Below are 15359 nucleotides of genomic sequence, written 5' to 3'. Positions count from 1 at the left end.
TATTTTTCAACTCATATAATGTGGGAAATACACTCAAATTTTTCAATATTTTTCAACTCATATAATGTGGGAAATACACTCAAACTTTTCACTATTTTTCAACTCATATAATGTGTGAAATACACTTAAATTTTTCACTATTTTTCGACTCCTATAATGTGGGAAATACACTCAATTTTCAATATTTTCCAACTCATATAATTTGGGAAATACATTCAAAATTTTCAATAAATTTTAACTCTTAATGTGGGTGATGCACTCAAAATTAATTCTAAACTGAAATACTGATGTCGGCCCACTACACAATCAGCTAATAATGTTAGAAACCATGAAAGTGACACCACAGTGGCAATTTAACAACTTTTTTTATTTAATACAATGCACTTTTTAAAAGGCATAAATCAAAGGAGCAGGAGTCAAAAAGTGCTTGTGAAATTAAAAAAAATAGAAAATGACCGCATAAAAACAAAATGTTTTTTAAAGTACAATATGTGTCAATAATAAAACATTCAAATAAAGTACTGGTTGTACTTCAACTGGCAACATCAAGTTCAATGTCCTAATCAATGTATTAAATCTGAGGTAGAAGAGGCAAACAGTGTCAGATCTTAAATCTGAGGTAGAACAGGCAAATTATTACATTTGTAAAAAGGGAGGGACTTTCTCAATACTCAACTCAACTCAAATAATCCATCCTGAGTGATTCACTCATTAAACAAATCATTCTTCAGCATCAGTAGACGCCCTTTCAGTGGTTTGTTGTCCTCAAGACACATCACAACTTTTTGGATAAATGTGAATGTAAGTTCAAGATTCTTTGGGTACTGTAGGTCTAGTGCATAGACATACCCAAAGAGCAGGAGAAATGAGTCAGCCAGAGTCGTGGGACCACTCACAAGTATTTCATCCTCCACGACGATACAGATGCTCTCAGGGCTGAAGAGGGCCGCATTAATAGTGTCATCCGTGACGACTGTCAGGAGAGCCACCGGAGTGTCAGTGAGGTCTGGACAATCTGCTGACTATAAAACACAAATAATACATGAATGAGTTCAGCTCCTCAAGGATACAAATCATGGTAATGATGTCTAGACATTACTGTCACTTTGCACTTAGACTGCAACTGAGCTACATGTTTAAACTATTTTCTTTACATAGGCTTATATCTTATGTTAGTTTCACACCTATCTGTTAGCATACTTTTTGTTTAGTGGAATGATTTACACTTACCTTTTCATTTATGTAATTTCTACACATCAGTTTGCAGAATAACAACTCATATATGTTTAGTGCTTCAGTTCAAGCTGATTGAATAGCTAAGCAAAGGGATTGATAGTTAGGCCAGTACACTAACATTACAGGTCCTGAAGAACTTGAAGGCATCTTCACGCAGGTACACAGGAAGAGCACGAAGGACGAGTGCCCGTCTTATATTTACATTACGTTGTTCCTAGATGTACAAAAAATATCCATTACAATAGTAATTACACAAATGCAGAGCAAACACTTTATCAAAGTGTTAAATAGCTCCATATTCTGGTGGTGGTCATTGTTATAGATGGTAGATTGAGTATTTGAGTCATCATTTCTTCAGTTAAACATTTTTAAAATTAAAACTTTCTATTGTAAATAATTTAACTCAAAGGAAAAACCCTTCAAATTGTAAATCAAATTTCACATAAACAGTAGTTATTTGGACTTCTTCAAATTGAAGCTGAAAAGGTATCTTTTTAAGGTTCCTCTTTCTGATAGAAAACATCTTGTCAAGACATCTATCTCCTATGAGATGACAATGTTGTGTTCATGGCATAATCACTTAACCTCACAATTCGAGTCGGGGCAATTAACACGATGGCTTCTTACAGTTGTCTGCAAACAATCTGTTAATAATCTGTTTCTGAATCATGCAAAGTTAAAAATTCACCTGAAGGTCATAAATCATCATGAGCCTGGCTAGCTCCTCCGCTATCTTGCCAGTCTTGGTGGCCTTGTCTCTGAACAAGGTAATGAGTTTAGGCGTGTGTCTGTCCAGCTCCTTGTAGAATTGATTGCACAGGTTAACATTGTTGATTCGGTGGAACTCTGCAAACACCTGTACACGGACAGAATTACACAGAAATGCACAAAGATAAATTAGGAACAGAATTGTGAATGTATTTTAAAGAAGTTTTCTGTTGACAGGTAGCAAAACCAAGGGCAATTCTATTAGAGACGAGTCAGAATCAAGGTCAAAATAGAAAGTTAATTGTCCTTCATTTAAAACAGGCAGTACAATGTTATCTAAAGGAAATTAATCTAATTAACCTCTGTATACTTGGTTTACTGTGAATGGCAAAAATTTGTCACAGCGTGATGTGTTGTCAACTTTTACATCTGCCATTTGCTTTTCGGGGAATTTATTGAAAATTTAGATTTTTAAAAACAGTCATTTAAATATTGGAAAAATCAATCATGTTCAAAGTGGACATGCTAAAGAGTCATGTTGATTAATTGCTCTCAACAGGGAGAACCGTAAAATGATGTAGAAAGATTCTTTTTTTTTTTTACCTGTGACTCCATAAGTAGGGCTGGCCATCTATCCACGACATCTCTCACCCGTGGAGCTACAAGAGCTCCAACGATTTCTTGGCGACGAAGGGCATAGGTTGTGTTCATGAGCTTGCCTATGACTAAATGGTTTCTCTCAGTCTTTTCGACTTCATGTATGATTTCTTCTCTCATTGTTTCCAGAGTGGCTGGGGTTTGATCCTTTGATAGGTTGATGATGTAGTTGACCTCAGCTTTTCGAGCTTTCTTTATATTTTGATGGGGGTGATCATTGTGAACAATTGTGAACAAGGGGGGAAATGATTATGCCAACCAGCCGACAACACATCAGTAATTAAATTCTGTTCTTCTGAAAAAAATCTAAACCTTGCGAATCATTTAAAATTCAAATTAGTACACAATTTACAAAACTCACCTATTGGCACCTGTCTGATAGTGAAACACTGACTCTCTGTAGCACTCTTTGTAGTCCGATATCTGTACACAACATGCGCACAAAGATGATTTGTTAATGTTCAAAAAAAATTTTTTAATAATACATAATGATAAATGAAATTTGAAAAGGGGAATACACAGATAAAAAAGTCTCCAAATCTATCAAATACATTTATTGTACACTGCTCCGGGTGTGTGCTCACAGTGTGTGTGTGTTCACTGCTCTGTGTGTGTGCGTTTTGGATGGGTTAAATGCAGAGCACAAATTCTGAGTATGGGTCACCATACTTGGCTGAATGTCACTTCACTCACTCACTCATTATAGTAAAAATTAAAATGTTAAAAGATGAGCAAGTTAGTTATTAACAAAAAAATTAAAAAAATAAAGTTGTGTGCTTATAGATATGCTATTTATGTTGTTGTTTTTAACAAAGTATTGATAAAGGGTTCAAGTGATCAATTGAAATAAAAAGATTGAAATAAATAGCAAAATAATAACTGTGGAAACACAAAATAAACCAATTGTTAATAACACTCTTTCATAATGCATCCTAAGTACCTGAACTGTTAAAATTATTTCGAGAAGATCTCACAACCACACACTTGAGCCTACGAAATACAAACACAGGGCTGGTTAGCATCATGATAACACACTCACATTATGTTGTTTAGTTACACGCGATCACACACAGCTCGACCTAACCCACGTAAAATATTTACTGCATAACGCAGACATTCATTTAAATATGTAACGTTATACTCAAAGTACGCACATGCATTAATGACGAACAGCGAAAACGGCGGGAATCAGGAATAACGTTATGCTTTCGGACTCCGCCAGAGAATTCAAAACTCATGGACCTTCCTCAACCGTCAATGTCCCGGGCAAATATGCATTATGGGTAATGTAGTTCATCCAGGAAACCCGCTGATAACGTTACACTGCTGTAAGATGAACTAAGTAAGGTAACTTAACGTTAACGCATTTGTCACATTCAACAACTTCTAAAATTACAATTACTTGGATTTGTAATTATTTTATATATAATATATATATATATATAAAAATGTTAGAGTTACTTACCAAATCAGGGCTGATGATAAGACAGCGCTTAAGAAAATGAGAGCAATAAGACTAATGAAAATAACTGAGGTGGTGGTGGTTTGAAGCGGGGGTATAAAAGTACGCATTCCAAACAGATATAAACAATTAAAAACAAATTAAACTGTGTTCCACATCCACATGAGCTTGCCAAAACTTCACCCGCATCAAGGCAAATTCAAGATGGCTGACTCAGCTTTCCTGAGGGAGCGATAAGACCCACCCACCAATCCGTCATGACGTCGATAACGTCAAAAAACGATATACATGGTTCCTAAACTTTTTGAGCGTTCCACACAAATTAACTCTAAAATACTGAGCCCTATTCAATTAAAGTGACACAAATCTCAACAGAGCTCAAAACTTTATAGTTTGGTCAACTGCATAACGACATTTGACTGTTATGACCTTATTAGTTATGAGCTAGTACAACTGTTTGGGATTACAGTGTACAAATGAATGTCATTAAACTTCAATGCAGTCATACTACAAAGTATGATTAGAATAAGTGTACTTGTATGATACTGGTTTCTGTAATGACTTTTTATTTCTAATTCTGTAAAATGGATCAATATTATAGTCTTAAGCAAGAAACATCTCGTGAAATCACGGAATGAATCATGCTTAAATTTATTTGTCAACAACAATTCATTCTTTTTTTTTTTTTGCAATAAAGGTAATGTTTGTATCTTTCACAGTCATGTATTTTTTATTCTTAACATTCTTAAAGTTTGCAGATACATTAAAAGCACTAAAAACCACAGCTTGAATCAAGCTTGAATTCACTTAATTTTAAAGTCAACAAACAATTTGAGAAAATGATGACAATATATATTTTTTTTTCTTCTTATAGTAGTAGGAGAGAACAAAGAACAAAGTAACACTTTTTGACTTTCTCAGTACAACTCAGTGTGTACATCCACATGGGGTTAAGAATATAATTCTTTTTATATACACAGTAATTTTACACTTGTCTAGTGTAAATATGTTGCTTTGTTTCACAATTACAGTGTATACGTTTTGAAAAAAATATATATACATGACAAACTAAAAATATTTTGTTAATAAGATAAAATAATATATATATTTTTAATAAAATAATGTTTTTTTTTAAGAAATAAAAATAATCTGATTTTAGATTCTGACAATGAACTCATTGCATTCAATGCTTGGAACCACATAAATGAGAAAAAAATGCATTACATGTTTTGAATAATATTTTCTAAACATTAAACTGACTAAACATCGACTGCAGTGTTTATTAACCTAAAAAATGTACTTAAGCCAGAATTTGTAGTACTATGGCAAAATACATATTCAGCGATATCGTCAAAAGATTTTTTAATTTTGGCGCATTTTTTCCCCTCTTTATTCCTTGGTAACAATACTTAAAATTTTGAGTGGAAATATTCAAACCACGTGTGTTACAACAAGTGTTGGGTAAGTTACTGAAAAAAAGTAATCCACTACAAATTACTAATTACTGCTCTAAAATTGTAATTTGATTACATTACTGATTACTGCATGTAAAAAGTAATCAGATTACTAATTACTTTACTTTCAAGTTACTTTGAAAACCTATTAAACATACTAGGAAAAAAAACTACAAACAAAGTGAAACTTTCCGTAATTTAATATTGACTGAAAAATATTACAGAAATATGAAAACAGCAACTTGAATTAAAAATCCAATGCATTTCTATAACTTAACATTCTTAACATAAACTTGCCTAACAATGAAAACTGTAGTCTTTTTAAATGTATATACAGTGTGTCTTAACTAGCCTACATATGGGCCGTCATTCCAAGGAAGCTTCTATTATTACAAGTCCAGATGTCTGCGGTTGTGGAGACATATTCCAAACGCTCGAATGTTTTTTTTAAGTTCATACTCCATATCCGCATAGGTCACTTTTCGTTCGAAAATCGATTGCACAATCGATCTGACCAACCAAAAAAAGTTTCGAAAATGAAAATAGGGAATAGATTTTGACCAAACTATTAATTTTAAAATTATTAAACAATTAAAACAACATAGATGTAAAAAAAAACTCGTGTTGGGGCTTAATTTATATCATCTTTAGCGGGCTCTGGCTTGCGCTCCGGTTTGTGAGGTAAATGAGCGGTCACGTGATGTGTTTCGATTAGCGCAAGAAAGATGTGAAATGGATGCTGATGCTGAGTAGATGCCACGGAGGCTTGCTTCTGGCGAAAATACGTTTTGGTTGCACCAGCAGCTAAAGCAAAGTTCTGAGGTGTGGAAAAGTTTTGACCGTGTTTATAATAAGAATAATGAACAGAATAATCACCATCAGTGAGCGCAGGAACACATTGAAGACATCTACAGTGGATTCAATCATTTTCCTCCACAAAAACATGTAGACCTAGCCTAATCTCTGTGAGTAAAGGTTTTTCAAATGATAACTATATATTCATTAATGCTTAAATGCATAATGTGGACTGAGTATTTACGCTAATGCTGGCATTATTCTTTTATTAAATGTCAGCTGATATGTGGAGAAGCAAATCCGACGGAGCTTTTATCTTAATTTCGTTATTGCTAAATACCCATCTTAATTTAAAATTTATCTTAATTTAATCTGTTAAAAAAGACTCGTTTTTATTGGTGCGTTGGTTTATTTATAGGCTAAATGAGTCTATGTCTATTTAGAGTGCTGAGATGTTACGATGTTACAGAGGACTTATTTTATTTCTTTATTCCAACTTCCAAGTGGTCTAGTCTACGTTAGTTATGAATCAAGTATGTTAAAACATGTATAAATGACTTATTCTTGACAAAAGGCAAAAGAGCTGTGTGTGTATGCGCACATCTGAATGTCGGGCTGCGCTGCACACGGGTTCGGGCTTTTAAAAAGCTGTCAATCAAAATGTACTTCTCGGGCTCGGGCCGAAACCTGTCGAGCTCGGGTCCTGTCGGTCCTAACTTTTAAGGCCCGATTACAGCTCTAATGCCAATTAATAAGAAGTATTGCTGACTTGTGCGTTTCCAAGCGCTCTCGTTTGTCCGATATGTGTCGTTGAAAAAGGAAACGTCTTTTTTTAGACATGGAAAATCGATTTTACAATCGATTCAATGAACACTTATGTCTTAAAAATCGAAAATGCTTTTTACACAAAAGTGACAGCCCTCTATCCGCATAGCATTTATCTAGATACCTTGCAAGCTGTCCGAGTAGCCTATCGTAAGCAAGTCTCTAAATGACTGCGATTCCACAGTCGACAAGGGCAGCATTTCCTCCACCACACACGCTGCTACAGCCCTCTTCACCTGTCCAGAAGTTACCTTCCCTCCCGATCTTGAACAAAAATCTCCTTCCATTTTAACAGCACTAGTTCTCCAGCAATTCATTAAAGCGCATGCTCAATAACTGACGCAGCCGCCCCAAAACGTGATTAGAAATGCATTTTAATTTATTTACTTTAATATTTTTTCTTACCAATACATTTGTAACGCAAGTAACTTAGTTTTATTGACATCAGTAACTGTAATCAAATTACATTTATTTTAAATGTAATGAGTTACATTACTGCGTTATCACGAAAAGTAATTAGAATACAGTAACCCTCCCCTAGTAGTAGTTTTCACAGTTCTTTTCACAACATCTTTTATACTTAACAAACTTAAGATATTTTAAAGGTTTACCATTTTTTTTTCTTCTGAAAAACTTTTTATTTGATTTCCAGCGTGACATTAATCAGAGGAAAATCGCTACGCGTTACATGCTACTAGAGCACAGCTGTAAAAACGTCAAACGCGTTTTCACCTTTCACGTGATATGTGTTGTTTTACTCAGCGCTGAAACGGATCGACCAATCAATCGTTTAGAATTACGTGACCCCCCGCCCCAACTACCCTAAATATTTAATCTTATCAAGATTACAAAAGCGCATATCTATTGTTTTTCAGTCCCGGCGTTTTAATTTAGCGTTTGTGAACCACTATACGCGCTTTGAAGGAAGGCACCTTTGTGTCGTTTTTCTTAAGCAGCTTGTGATTGGACTATAGAGAAGTGACGCTTGTCAAAGCAGGAGTGTTGTTTCAGTCTAAAGGGGAACCCGCCTACAGTTGACTATGGCTGGCAGACAGGCTGTGAAAGCGTACTTAGACCTCTTGTCGCAGCCATGCAGGGCTCTACTTATATTCCTTAAACACAACAAAATACCACATACGGTGGAACTCATTGCATTACGAAAAGGTGAGCTTCAATTTTGTCAGTGTATAGTTCAGTGGAAGCAGTGCAGTGTGCATTGGTAAAAGTCCAGATGGCTTGAATCCAAGACTGTACAAAGGTTGTCCTACAGATTTGCATTGCCCTTCTATATTTGTTTCAGAACTTTGTATGCATTGTATTATTTAAACTTCATCTTAAATTAATCTTCACCATGGAACTGTAGGGCAGCAGAAAACACCCGAGTTCACCAAACTCAACCCCATGCAAAAAGTGCCAGTGTTGGACGACAATGGATTCATCCTTACTGAAAGGTATTGTACTTGTAAAAAGAGGAAACCTTTGTTTAAAATAAAATTTGGACATCTGTCATTTTATAATTTTAAATGATTGCTATTAGTAGGAGTAGTAGTTTTTTAATATGTGAAATTTGAATTGTTGTTTCTATTATTAACTCTTCTTGGTGACAGTGATGCCATATTGAAGTATCTGGCAACAACCTACAATGTCCCTGATCACTGGTATCCCAAACTACCAGAGAAGAGAGCCCGAGTGGATGAGTACACAGCCTGGCATCATATGAACACACGTATACATGCTGCCACAGTTTTCCTGCAAGAGGTAGTGTTTAAAATGTGGCTAGTTGACACGAAATTTCAAGCAGTGATTTTATTCTTCTTCTAATACTTTTTATTTATTTTGACTTCTTTTCCTGTACAGGTTATATTTCCAATGATGGGACAGCCAAAAAATCCTGTGAAGTTTGAAAAGGCGCTGGCAGACCTGGATGGCACACTGGACATGCTAGAAAACATGTTTCTGAAGAGACAGGCTTTCCTGTGCGGGGACGACATCTCATTGGCTGACCTGTTAGCAGTTTGTGAGCTCATGCAGGTAAGAACTCAGAGCTGCTAAACATTGTGTGAGGTTGATTGCATTTAGAGGCTGTTATGCATCCTTCATTTAGACAGAATTGAATACTTAATGCACAATTCTGCATGCACATGAGTCCATTTGATTGTCTCTTTCAGCCCTTGTGTAGTGGGAGGGACGTTCTGAAGGACAGACCCAAACTTCTGAGCTGGAGGAGTCGAGTCCAGTCAGCGCTCTCGGACTCCTTTGATGAAGCTCACTCTGTTGTCTATCAATTAAGGGAGAAGTTCACAGCTAAATTGTGAAAAACCAACTCTTTACTCAAAGTCTTTATTCACAGCAGTTAATTCTTTAAGTTAATTCTTTATTAGTTATTAATTCTATATGTCACAAATTAATGATGCATCTGTTTTACATGCATATGCAGTTCATGTTACCAATACGTCTGATTAATATATGGTTTGAAAAGAGGTTTATATCCACAACTTTTTTGGGCCCATACTATAGTTTGTGCCGAATGAGCAGAAAATGTAAAAACATTTTATTGTTATCAGTAATTGGTAAAAGAATACTATTTACAAGAATGAAAATGTGTGAACATCGAGAACCAGGTTTGCTCTTGAATGATGGTTTTCCTTCTCACATTAGTGCCTTATCTTTCTGTGGTGAAAATGTCCAATTAAACTATTCACTCATGCAACTTTATGTTCACAAAAACAAACATCCTTCTAAAAGATTTCTTGTAATTCTTTCTTGAATTTTAGACAGTGACTTTTGAAAGCAAATGTTTGAAATATTTTTTTTTTTCCACAAAGAGAGTGTAACCTCTGCTTTCTAAGAAAATAAGAAACAAATGACAGTTTTTGCAAAATTGTAATTGTTGACATATCAATAAAAGTAATTGATGCAGTATGTTTGGGATTGTCATGTTGGAAAATGCAAGGTCTTCCCTGAAAGAGACAACGTCTGGATGGGAGCATATGTTCTAGAACTTGGATATACCTTTCAGCATTGATGGTGCCTTTCCAGATGTGTAAGCTGCCCATGCCACATGCACTGATGCAACCCCATACCATCAGAGATGCAGGCTCTGAACGGAGCGCAGATAACAGGTTGTCCTTGTCCTCTTTAGTCCGGGCATCCAGTATGGTTTTCTGGCCTTGACCCTTACGCACAGAGATTGTTCCAGATTCTCTGAATCTTTGGATGAAATTATGCACTGTAGATGATGATAACTTCAGACATTTTGCAATTTTTTTCTGATAAACTCCTTTCTGATATTGCTCCACTATTTTTCGCCACAGCACTGGGGGAATTGGTGATCCTCTGCCCATCTTGACTTCTGAGAAACACTGCCACTCTGAGAGGTTCTTTTTATACCCAATCATGTTGCCAACTGACCTAATAAGTTGCAAATTGGTCCTCCAGAAGTTCCTTATATGTACATTTAACTTTTCTGGTCTCTTATTGCTACCTGTCTGTCCCAACTTTTTTGGAATGTGTATCTCTCATGAAATCCAAAATGAACCAATATTTAGCATGACATTTCAAAATGTCTGACTTTCAACATTTGATATGTTATCTATAATCTATTGTAAATAAAATATAAGTTTATGAGATTTGTAAATTATTTCATTCATTTTTTAATCACAATTTGCACAGTGTCCCAAATCTTTTGGATTCGGGTTTGTTCATTACATTAATCTGAATATTTTGTATTATATCACTCCAGTCATTGAAAGTCACTCAAGTCTGAACTGTGTATGTTTAATTTTTTAGAAAAAAAATTCTTACAATGTCTGTTCTTCCTGAATGTCTAACACTGTACCAGTTTTAAAACATTTGTACAATTTTGTGTCAGCCATAATATTTTTACATTTTCCACTCTGCTTTTGAGGATTTGTGATTTAATCATTGTAAACCATTAAATTAATTCAAACTGTCTTGTCCATATGTTTAAAAAGGCAGCCAAAAAAAAAAAAAAAATTATGTTGTGCATAAATTACCCTATGCAGTACATTAAGTTAATACAATATTTTGAGTAAACTGCATCTGTCAGACAGAAACATCATTGATCCCAAAAAGCAAACTGCAGAAACACTTTGCCGTGATAATTGTGAATAGTTGTGAAACATATCTTTACAGAGTGGCTTGTTTTGAACAGGGAGACAGTTTAGCTGTGAACTTCTCCCTTATTTGATAGACAACAGAATGAGTTTCATCAAAGGAGTCCGAGAGCGCTGACTGGACTCGACTCCTCCAGCTCAGAAGTTTGGGTCTGTCCTTCAGAATGTCCCTCCCACCACACACAGGGTATATACAGCAATCCTTAAGTTAAATTTACTACTTTTTAATACCTTTTTTACTACCTTCAGAATATTTTTTAAAACCATCACGACACTGAATTGCAAGTGTTAATCAGTGACCTTTCTATTATTTACACAGATCTTGACATATATAACATACAAAAAAGAATAGATTTAGAGACTTATGTTGACAACATATTGCACATTTATTTCACTTAGTAAATAAAAATAAAACAAACTACATAAAATGTGCAAAGGAGAGAATGGATAGTTCCAGCACACTGGCTGGCATTCATTACAAGTTGATGCATTACAAACAGGCATCTTCTATGAACTGTTGCGGATTCACAAACTGCGCCACAAATTTGCGGCGGTGGTGGTGGAGTCGCAGCCGCGCAGACAGCTGAGATTGGTAGAATTACTGCTCTCTCCGAGCACGCATTCCATTTTTATGTTTAGTGGATTGCATATTCGACCGAAGTGCGTTAGCTCCAATCCAGTTGACATTGATGTTTTTTTTACACACCGAACAATAAGCCTGCCTGTTAGTGTCGTCACGGTACCAAAATTTCAGTATTCGGTACCAATACCAGTGAAAATCCACGGTTCTCTGTACCAATTTCGGTACCAAAGCAAAACACAAAAATATGCCAATTAAAAAAAAAAAAAACTTTTTAGCACTAAAAAATAAAACCAATGCCATTCTTTACACTTAATTATAGACCTTGTAGAAAAACTTTAAACACAATTGTAAATATGAAAAACAGTAAACAAGTTTGACCCAAATTTAATTTGTCTTTTAATTTATGAAATTTAAACATTTTATTTTTGGTAAATAAAGGGGATTTGCTATTAAAATTAAAACATGGAAGAAATATTGTGATTTATTTCTTTAAAAAATAAAGGTTTTTTTATTTTTTCAACAGTAGTAGCAGTATCACATACATTTTACTAAATAATAGTAATATTTCTAGCACAATGCCCTTATGTAAAGGCCCAATTCAATCCCCAGCTTTCGTTTTTGAATCAAATTTATATATCTCTGTACAGTCTTACTCAGCTGGGGATTGAAATTATTTTTGGGCATAGTTAACAAGCTGCTGATAAGACCTTTCACTTGGTTTTGTAGGGCTGAGAAGATTTTGCATCACCCTGTAAGTTTGTCACTTCAAAATCACTTCTTAACATACTGTGAATGTTTACACCGACCAGTTACAGTGGGTACAGAAAGAATTCAGACGACCCTTAAATTTTTCACTCTGTTATATTGCAGCCATTTGCCAAAATAATTTTTCAATGTACACACAGCACCCCATATTGACAGAAAAACACAGAATTGTTGACATTTTTGCACATTTCTTAAAAAAGAAAAACTGAAATAATCCCATGGTTCTAAGGATTCAGACCCTTTGCTTTAGTAGAAGCACCCTTTTGATCTAACACAGCCATGAGTCTTTTTGAGAAAGATGCAACAAGTTTTTCATAACCGGATTTGGGGATCCTCGGCCTTTCCTCCTCGCAGATCCGCTCCAGTTCTGTCAGGTTGGATGTTAAATGTTGGTGGACAGCCATTTTCAGGTGTCTCCAGAGATGCTCAATTGGGTTTAAGTAAGGGCTCTGGCAGGGCCATTCAAGAACAGTCATGATGTTGTTGTGAAGCCACTCCTTTTTTTAGCTGTGTGCTTAGGGTAATTGGCTTGTTGGAAGATGAACCTTCGGCCCAGTCTGAGGTGCTGAGCACTCTGGAGAAGGTTTTCATCCAGGATATCCCTGTACTTGGCCGCATTCATCCTTCCCTCGATTGCAACCGTCGTCCTGTCCCTGCAGCTGAAAAACACCCCCACAGCATGATGCTGCCACCACCATGCTTCACTGTTAGGACTGTATTGGACAGGTAATGAGCAGTGTCTGCTTTTCTCCACACATACCACTTAGAATTAAGGCCAAAAGTTCTATCTTGGTCTCATCAGACCAGATAATCCTTCAGGTCTTTCATCTGTCTTGCACTGGGGAGAGGTTTCCATCGGGCCACTCTGCCATAAAGCTCGACTGGTGGAGGGCTGCAGTGATGGTTGACTTTCTACAACTTTCTCCCACCTCCCGACTGCATCTCAGGAGCTAAGCCACAGTGATCTTTGGGTTTTTCTTTACCTCTTCTTCCTGATAGCTCAGTTTGGCCAGACGGCCAGCTCTAGGAAGTGTTCTGGTCGTCCTAAACATCTTCCATTTAAGGATTATGGAGGCCACTGTGCTCTTAGGAACCTTAAGTGCAGCAGAATTTTTTTGTAACCTTGGACAGATCTGTGACTTGCCACAATTCTGTCTCTGTCAGCACTCTCGGACTCCTTTGATGAAGCTCAATCTGTTGTCTATCAAATAAGGGAGAAGTACACAGCTAAACTGTCTCCCTGTTTAAAACAAGCCACTCTGTAAAGATATATTTCACAGCTATTCACAATTTACACGAAAAAGTGTTTCTGCAATTTTCCTTTTTGGGATCAATGATGTATCTCTCTGACAAATGCAGTTTGCTCAAAATATTGTATTACCATGTCAACGTATAACGCAATGTAGGGTAACACAGGAAACGTAAATTGCCTTCGACTTCATATATGTCTTGGAGTTGGTCTTATTCAAATAGTAGAAATGCTGCAAATTAAAACCGCTTACTGGATGACAGTTTCTGAATCACAGTCCATAACAAAATGGCTGTGTGTTTTCTTTATAGCTTTTCTGAGCTTTCAGACATGCCAGAAACCTAATAAAATGCCCCCCAAAACCTGTCCCCTTTAAGACATAATAATTATGGATAATAAAAGACCACATTCTGTATAAACCTTATTAATAAAACATAGCAACAACAGGCAAACAGATGACCCCAGAATATGAACACAATGCTATGTTAAGTGTTTCTCCCATAGATAACCATTATGAACAAAACACTTAAAGGGGGGGTGAAATGCTATTTCATTCATACTGAGTTTTTTTACACTGTTAAAGAGTTGGATACCCATGCTAAACATGGACAAAGTTTCAAAAATTAAGTTGTACGGTTGAAGGAGCGGAATTTCCTTATATGGGTCCTAAGGGCACTTCTGCCGGAAGAGAGCGCACTCCCGTATAGCAGAGCACTGAGAGGCTGAGTACAGATATTCACTGATCAGAGCGAGAGCGTCGCGAAATGTCAGAAAAGAAGTGTACTTTTTGGTTGCCAGGGCAAGACAACCCTGCACAGATTACCAATCTGCATTTCGAAGATGCTTGTTTTACAAACAAGGCCCAGTTTGACGACGGATTTGCGTATCGTTTATTTCTTAAGGATGATGCAATCCCAAGGAAAAAGGGTCACGATCGAGTGTTGGAACCGCAGGCGGTGAGTAAAACTGCTTCAAATATCTCTGCCTCCTTGTTAGTGCGTCCCCTCCCATGCCGGAGACCCGGGTTCGAGCCCCGCTCGGAGCGAGTCGTTGCTGCTGCTGCTCTCGTTCAGTTTCAGCCTCGGGATCTGATTCTGGATCATAAATAAATGGCTGAATCTGACTGTTAGCCACGGTTTGTTTTGGATGTTTTTTTCCTCAAGGTAATGTCACAGCTTCCACATGCTCTCGACACAAAAGCCTACTGGTGCTCGTGATTTTTTAGCTCCGCCCACACGTCACGCCTCCAGTCGGTCGTGTTTTTCCGGGAAAAATCGGTACAGACTATCTTTCTCTTATGAATATAATAAAACTAAAGACTTTTTGGAGTTATGAAGGATGCAGTACTACTCTATAGGTACTCAAGATTAACAGGATATTGAGTGAAAACGAGCATTTCACCCCCCCTTTAACATCGTTTAATGCATTAGGACTAGTTCGTTTTGAAATCTGCATAATTTCTTATGATTCTTAAAATCAGATGTGTAGA

The 15359-nt window shown here is 36.4% G+C and overlaps 2 protein-coding genes across 9 annotated transcripts; one reads left to right on the top strand and one right to left on the bottom strand.

Annotated features, from left to right (window-relative positions):
- Window positions 1-116: 116 nt before the first annotated feature.
- Window positions 117-4306, bottom strand: LOC113072539 (uncharacterized). 8 transcript variants are annotated; one of them, XM_026245546.1, is made up of 8 exons: window positions 4067-4306; window positions 3756-3939; window positions 3542-3591; window positions 2963-3024; window positions 2548-2793; window positions 1925-2092; window positions 1355-1450; window positions 117-1022 (listed from the first exon to the last, which is right to left on the bottom strand). In XM_026245546.1, the coding sequence occupies exons 5-8, from the start codon at window positions 2719-2721 to the stop codon at window positions 705-707; spliced, it is 756 nt and encodes a 251-aa protein (XP_026101331.1). In that variant the 5' UTR covers window positions 2722-2793; window positions 2963-3024; window positions 3542-3591; window positions 3756-3939; window positions 4067-4306; the 3' UTR covers window positions 117-704. The 8 variants fall into 8 exon arrangements, with proteins under 8 accessions (XP_026101331.1, XP_026101336.1, XP_026101322.1 ...); XM_026245551.1 differs by having other exon boundaries at window positions 3756-3927; XM_026245537.1 differs by lacking the exon at window positions 3756-3939.
- Window positions 4307-8004: 3698 nt separating this feature from the next.
- On the top strand, window positions 8005-10059 carry LOC113072529 (glutathione S-transferase theta-3). The gene is made up of 5 exons (XM_026245528.1): window positions 8005-8301; window positions 8501-8588; window positions 8745-8895; window positions 8995-9168; window positions 9306-10059. Exons 1-5 carry the CDS (start codon window positions 8178-8180, stop codon window positions 9450-9452), a joined length of 684 nt encoding a protein of 227 aa, XP_026101313.1. The 5' UTR covers window positions 8005-8177; the 3' UTR covers window positions 9453-10059.
- The last annotated feature ends 5300 nt before the right edge of the window (window positions 10060-15359 follow it).

Source organism: Carassius auratus, chromosome 5, assembly GCF_003368295.1.
Source record: "Carassius auratus strain Wakin chromosome 5, ASM336829v1, whole genome shotgun sequence".
NCBI classification, from domain to species: Eukaryota; Metazoa; Chordata; class Actinopteri; order Cypriniformes; family Cyprinidae; genus Carassius; species Carassius auratus.
Note: the sequence above shows the minus strand (reverse complement) of the source record. Positions and strands in the feature narration are given on the sequence as shown.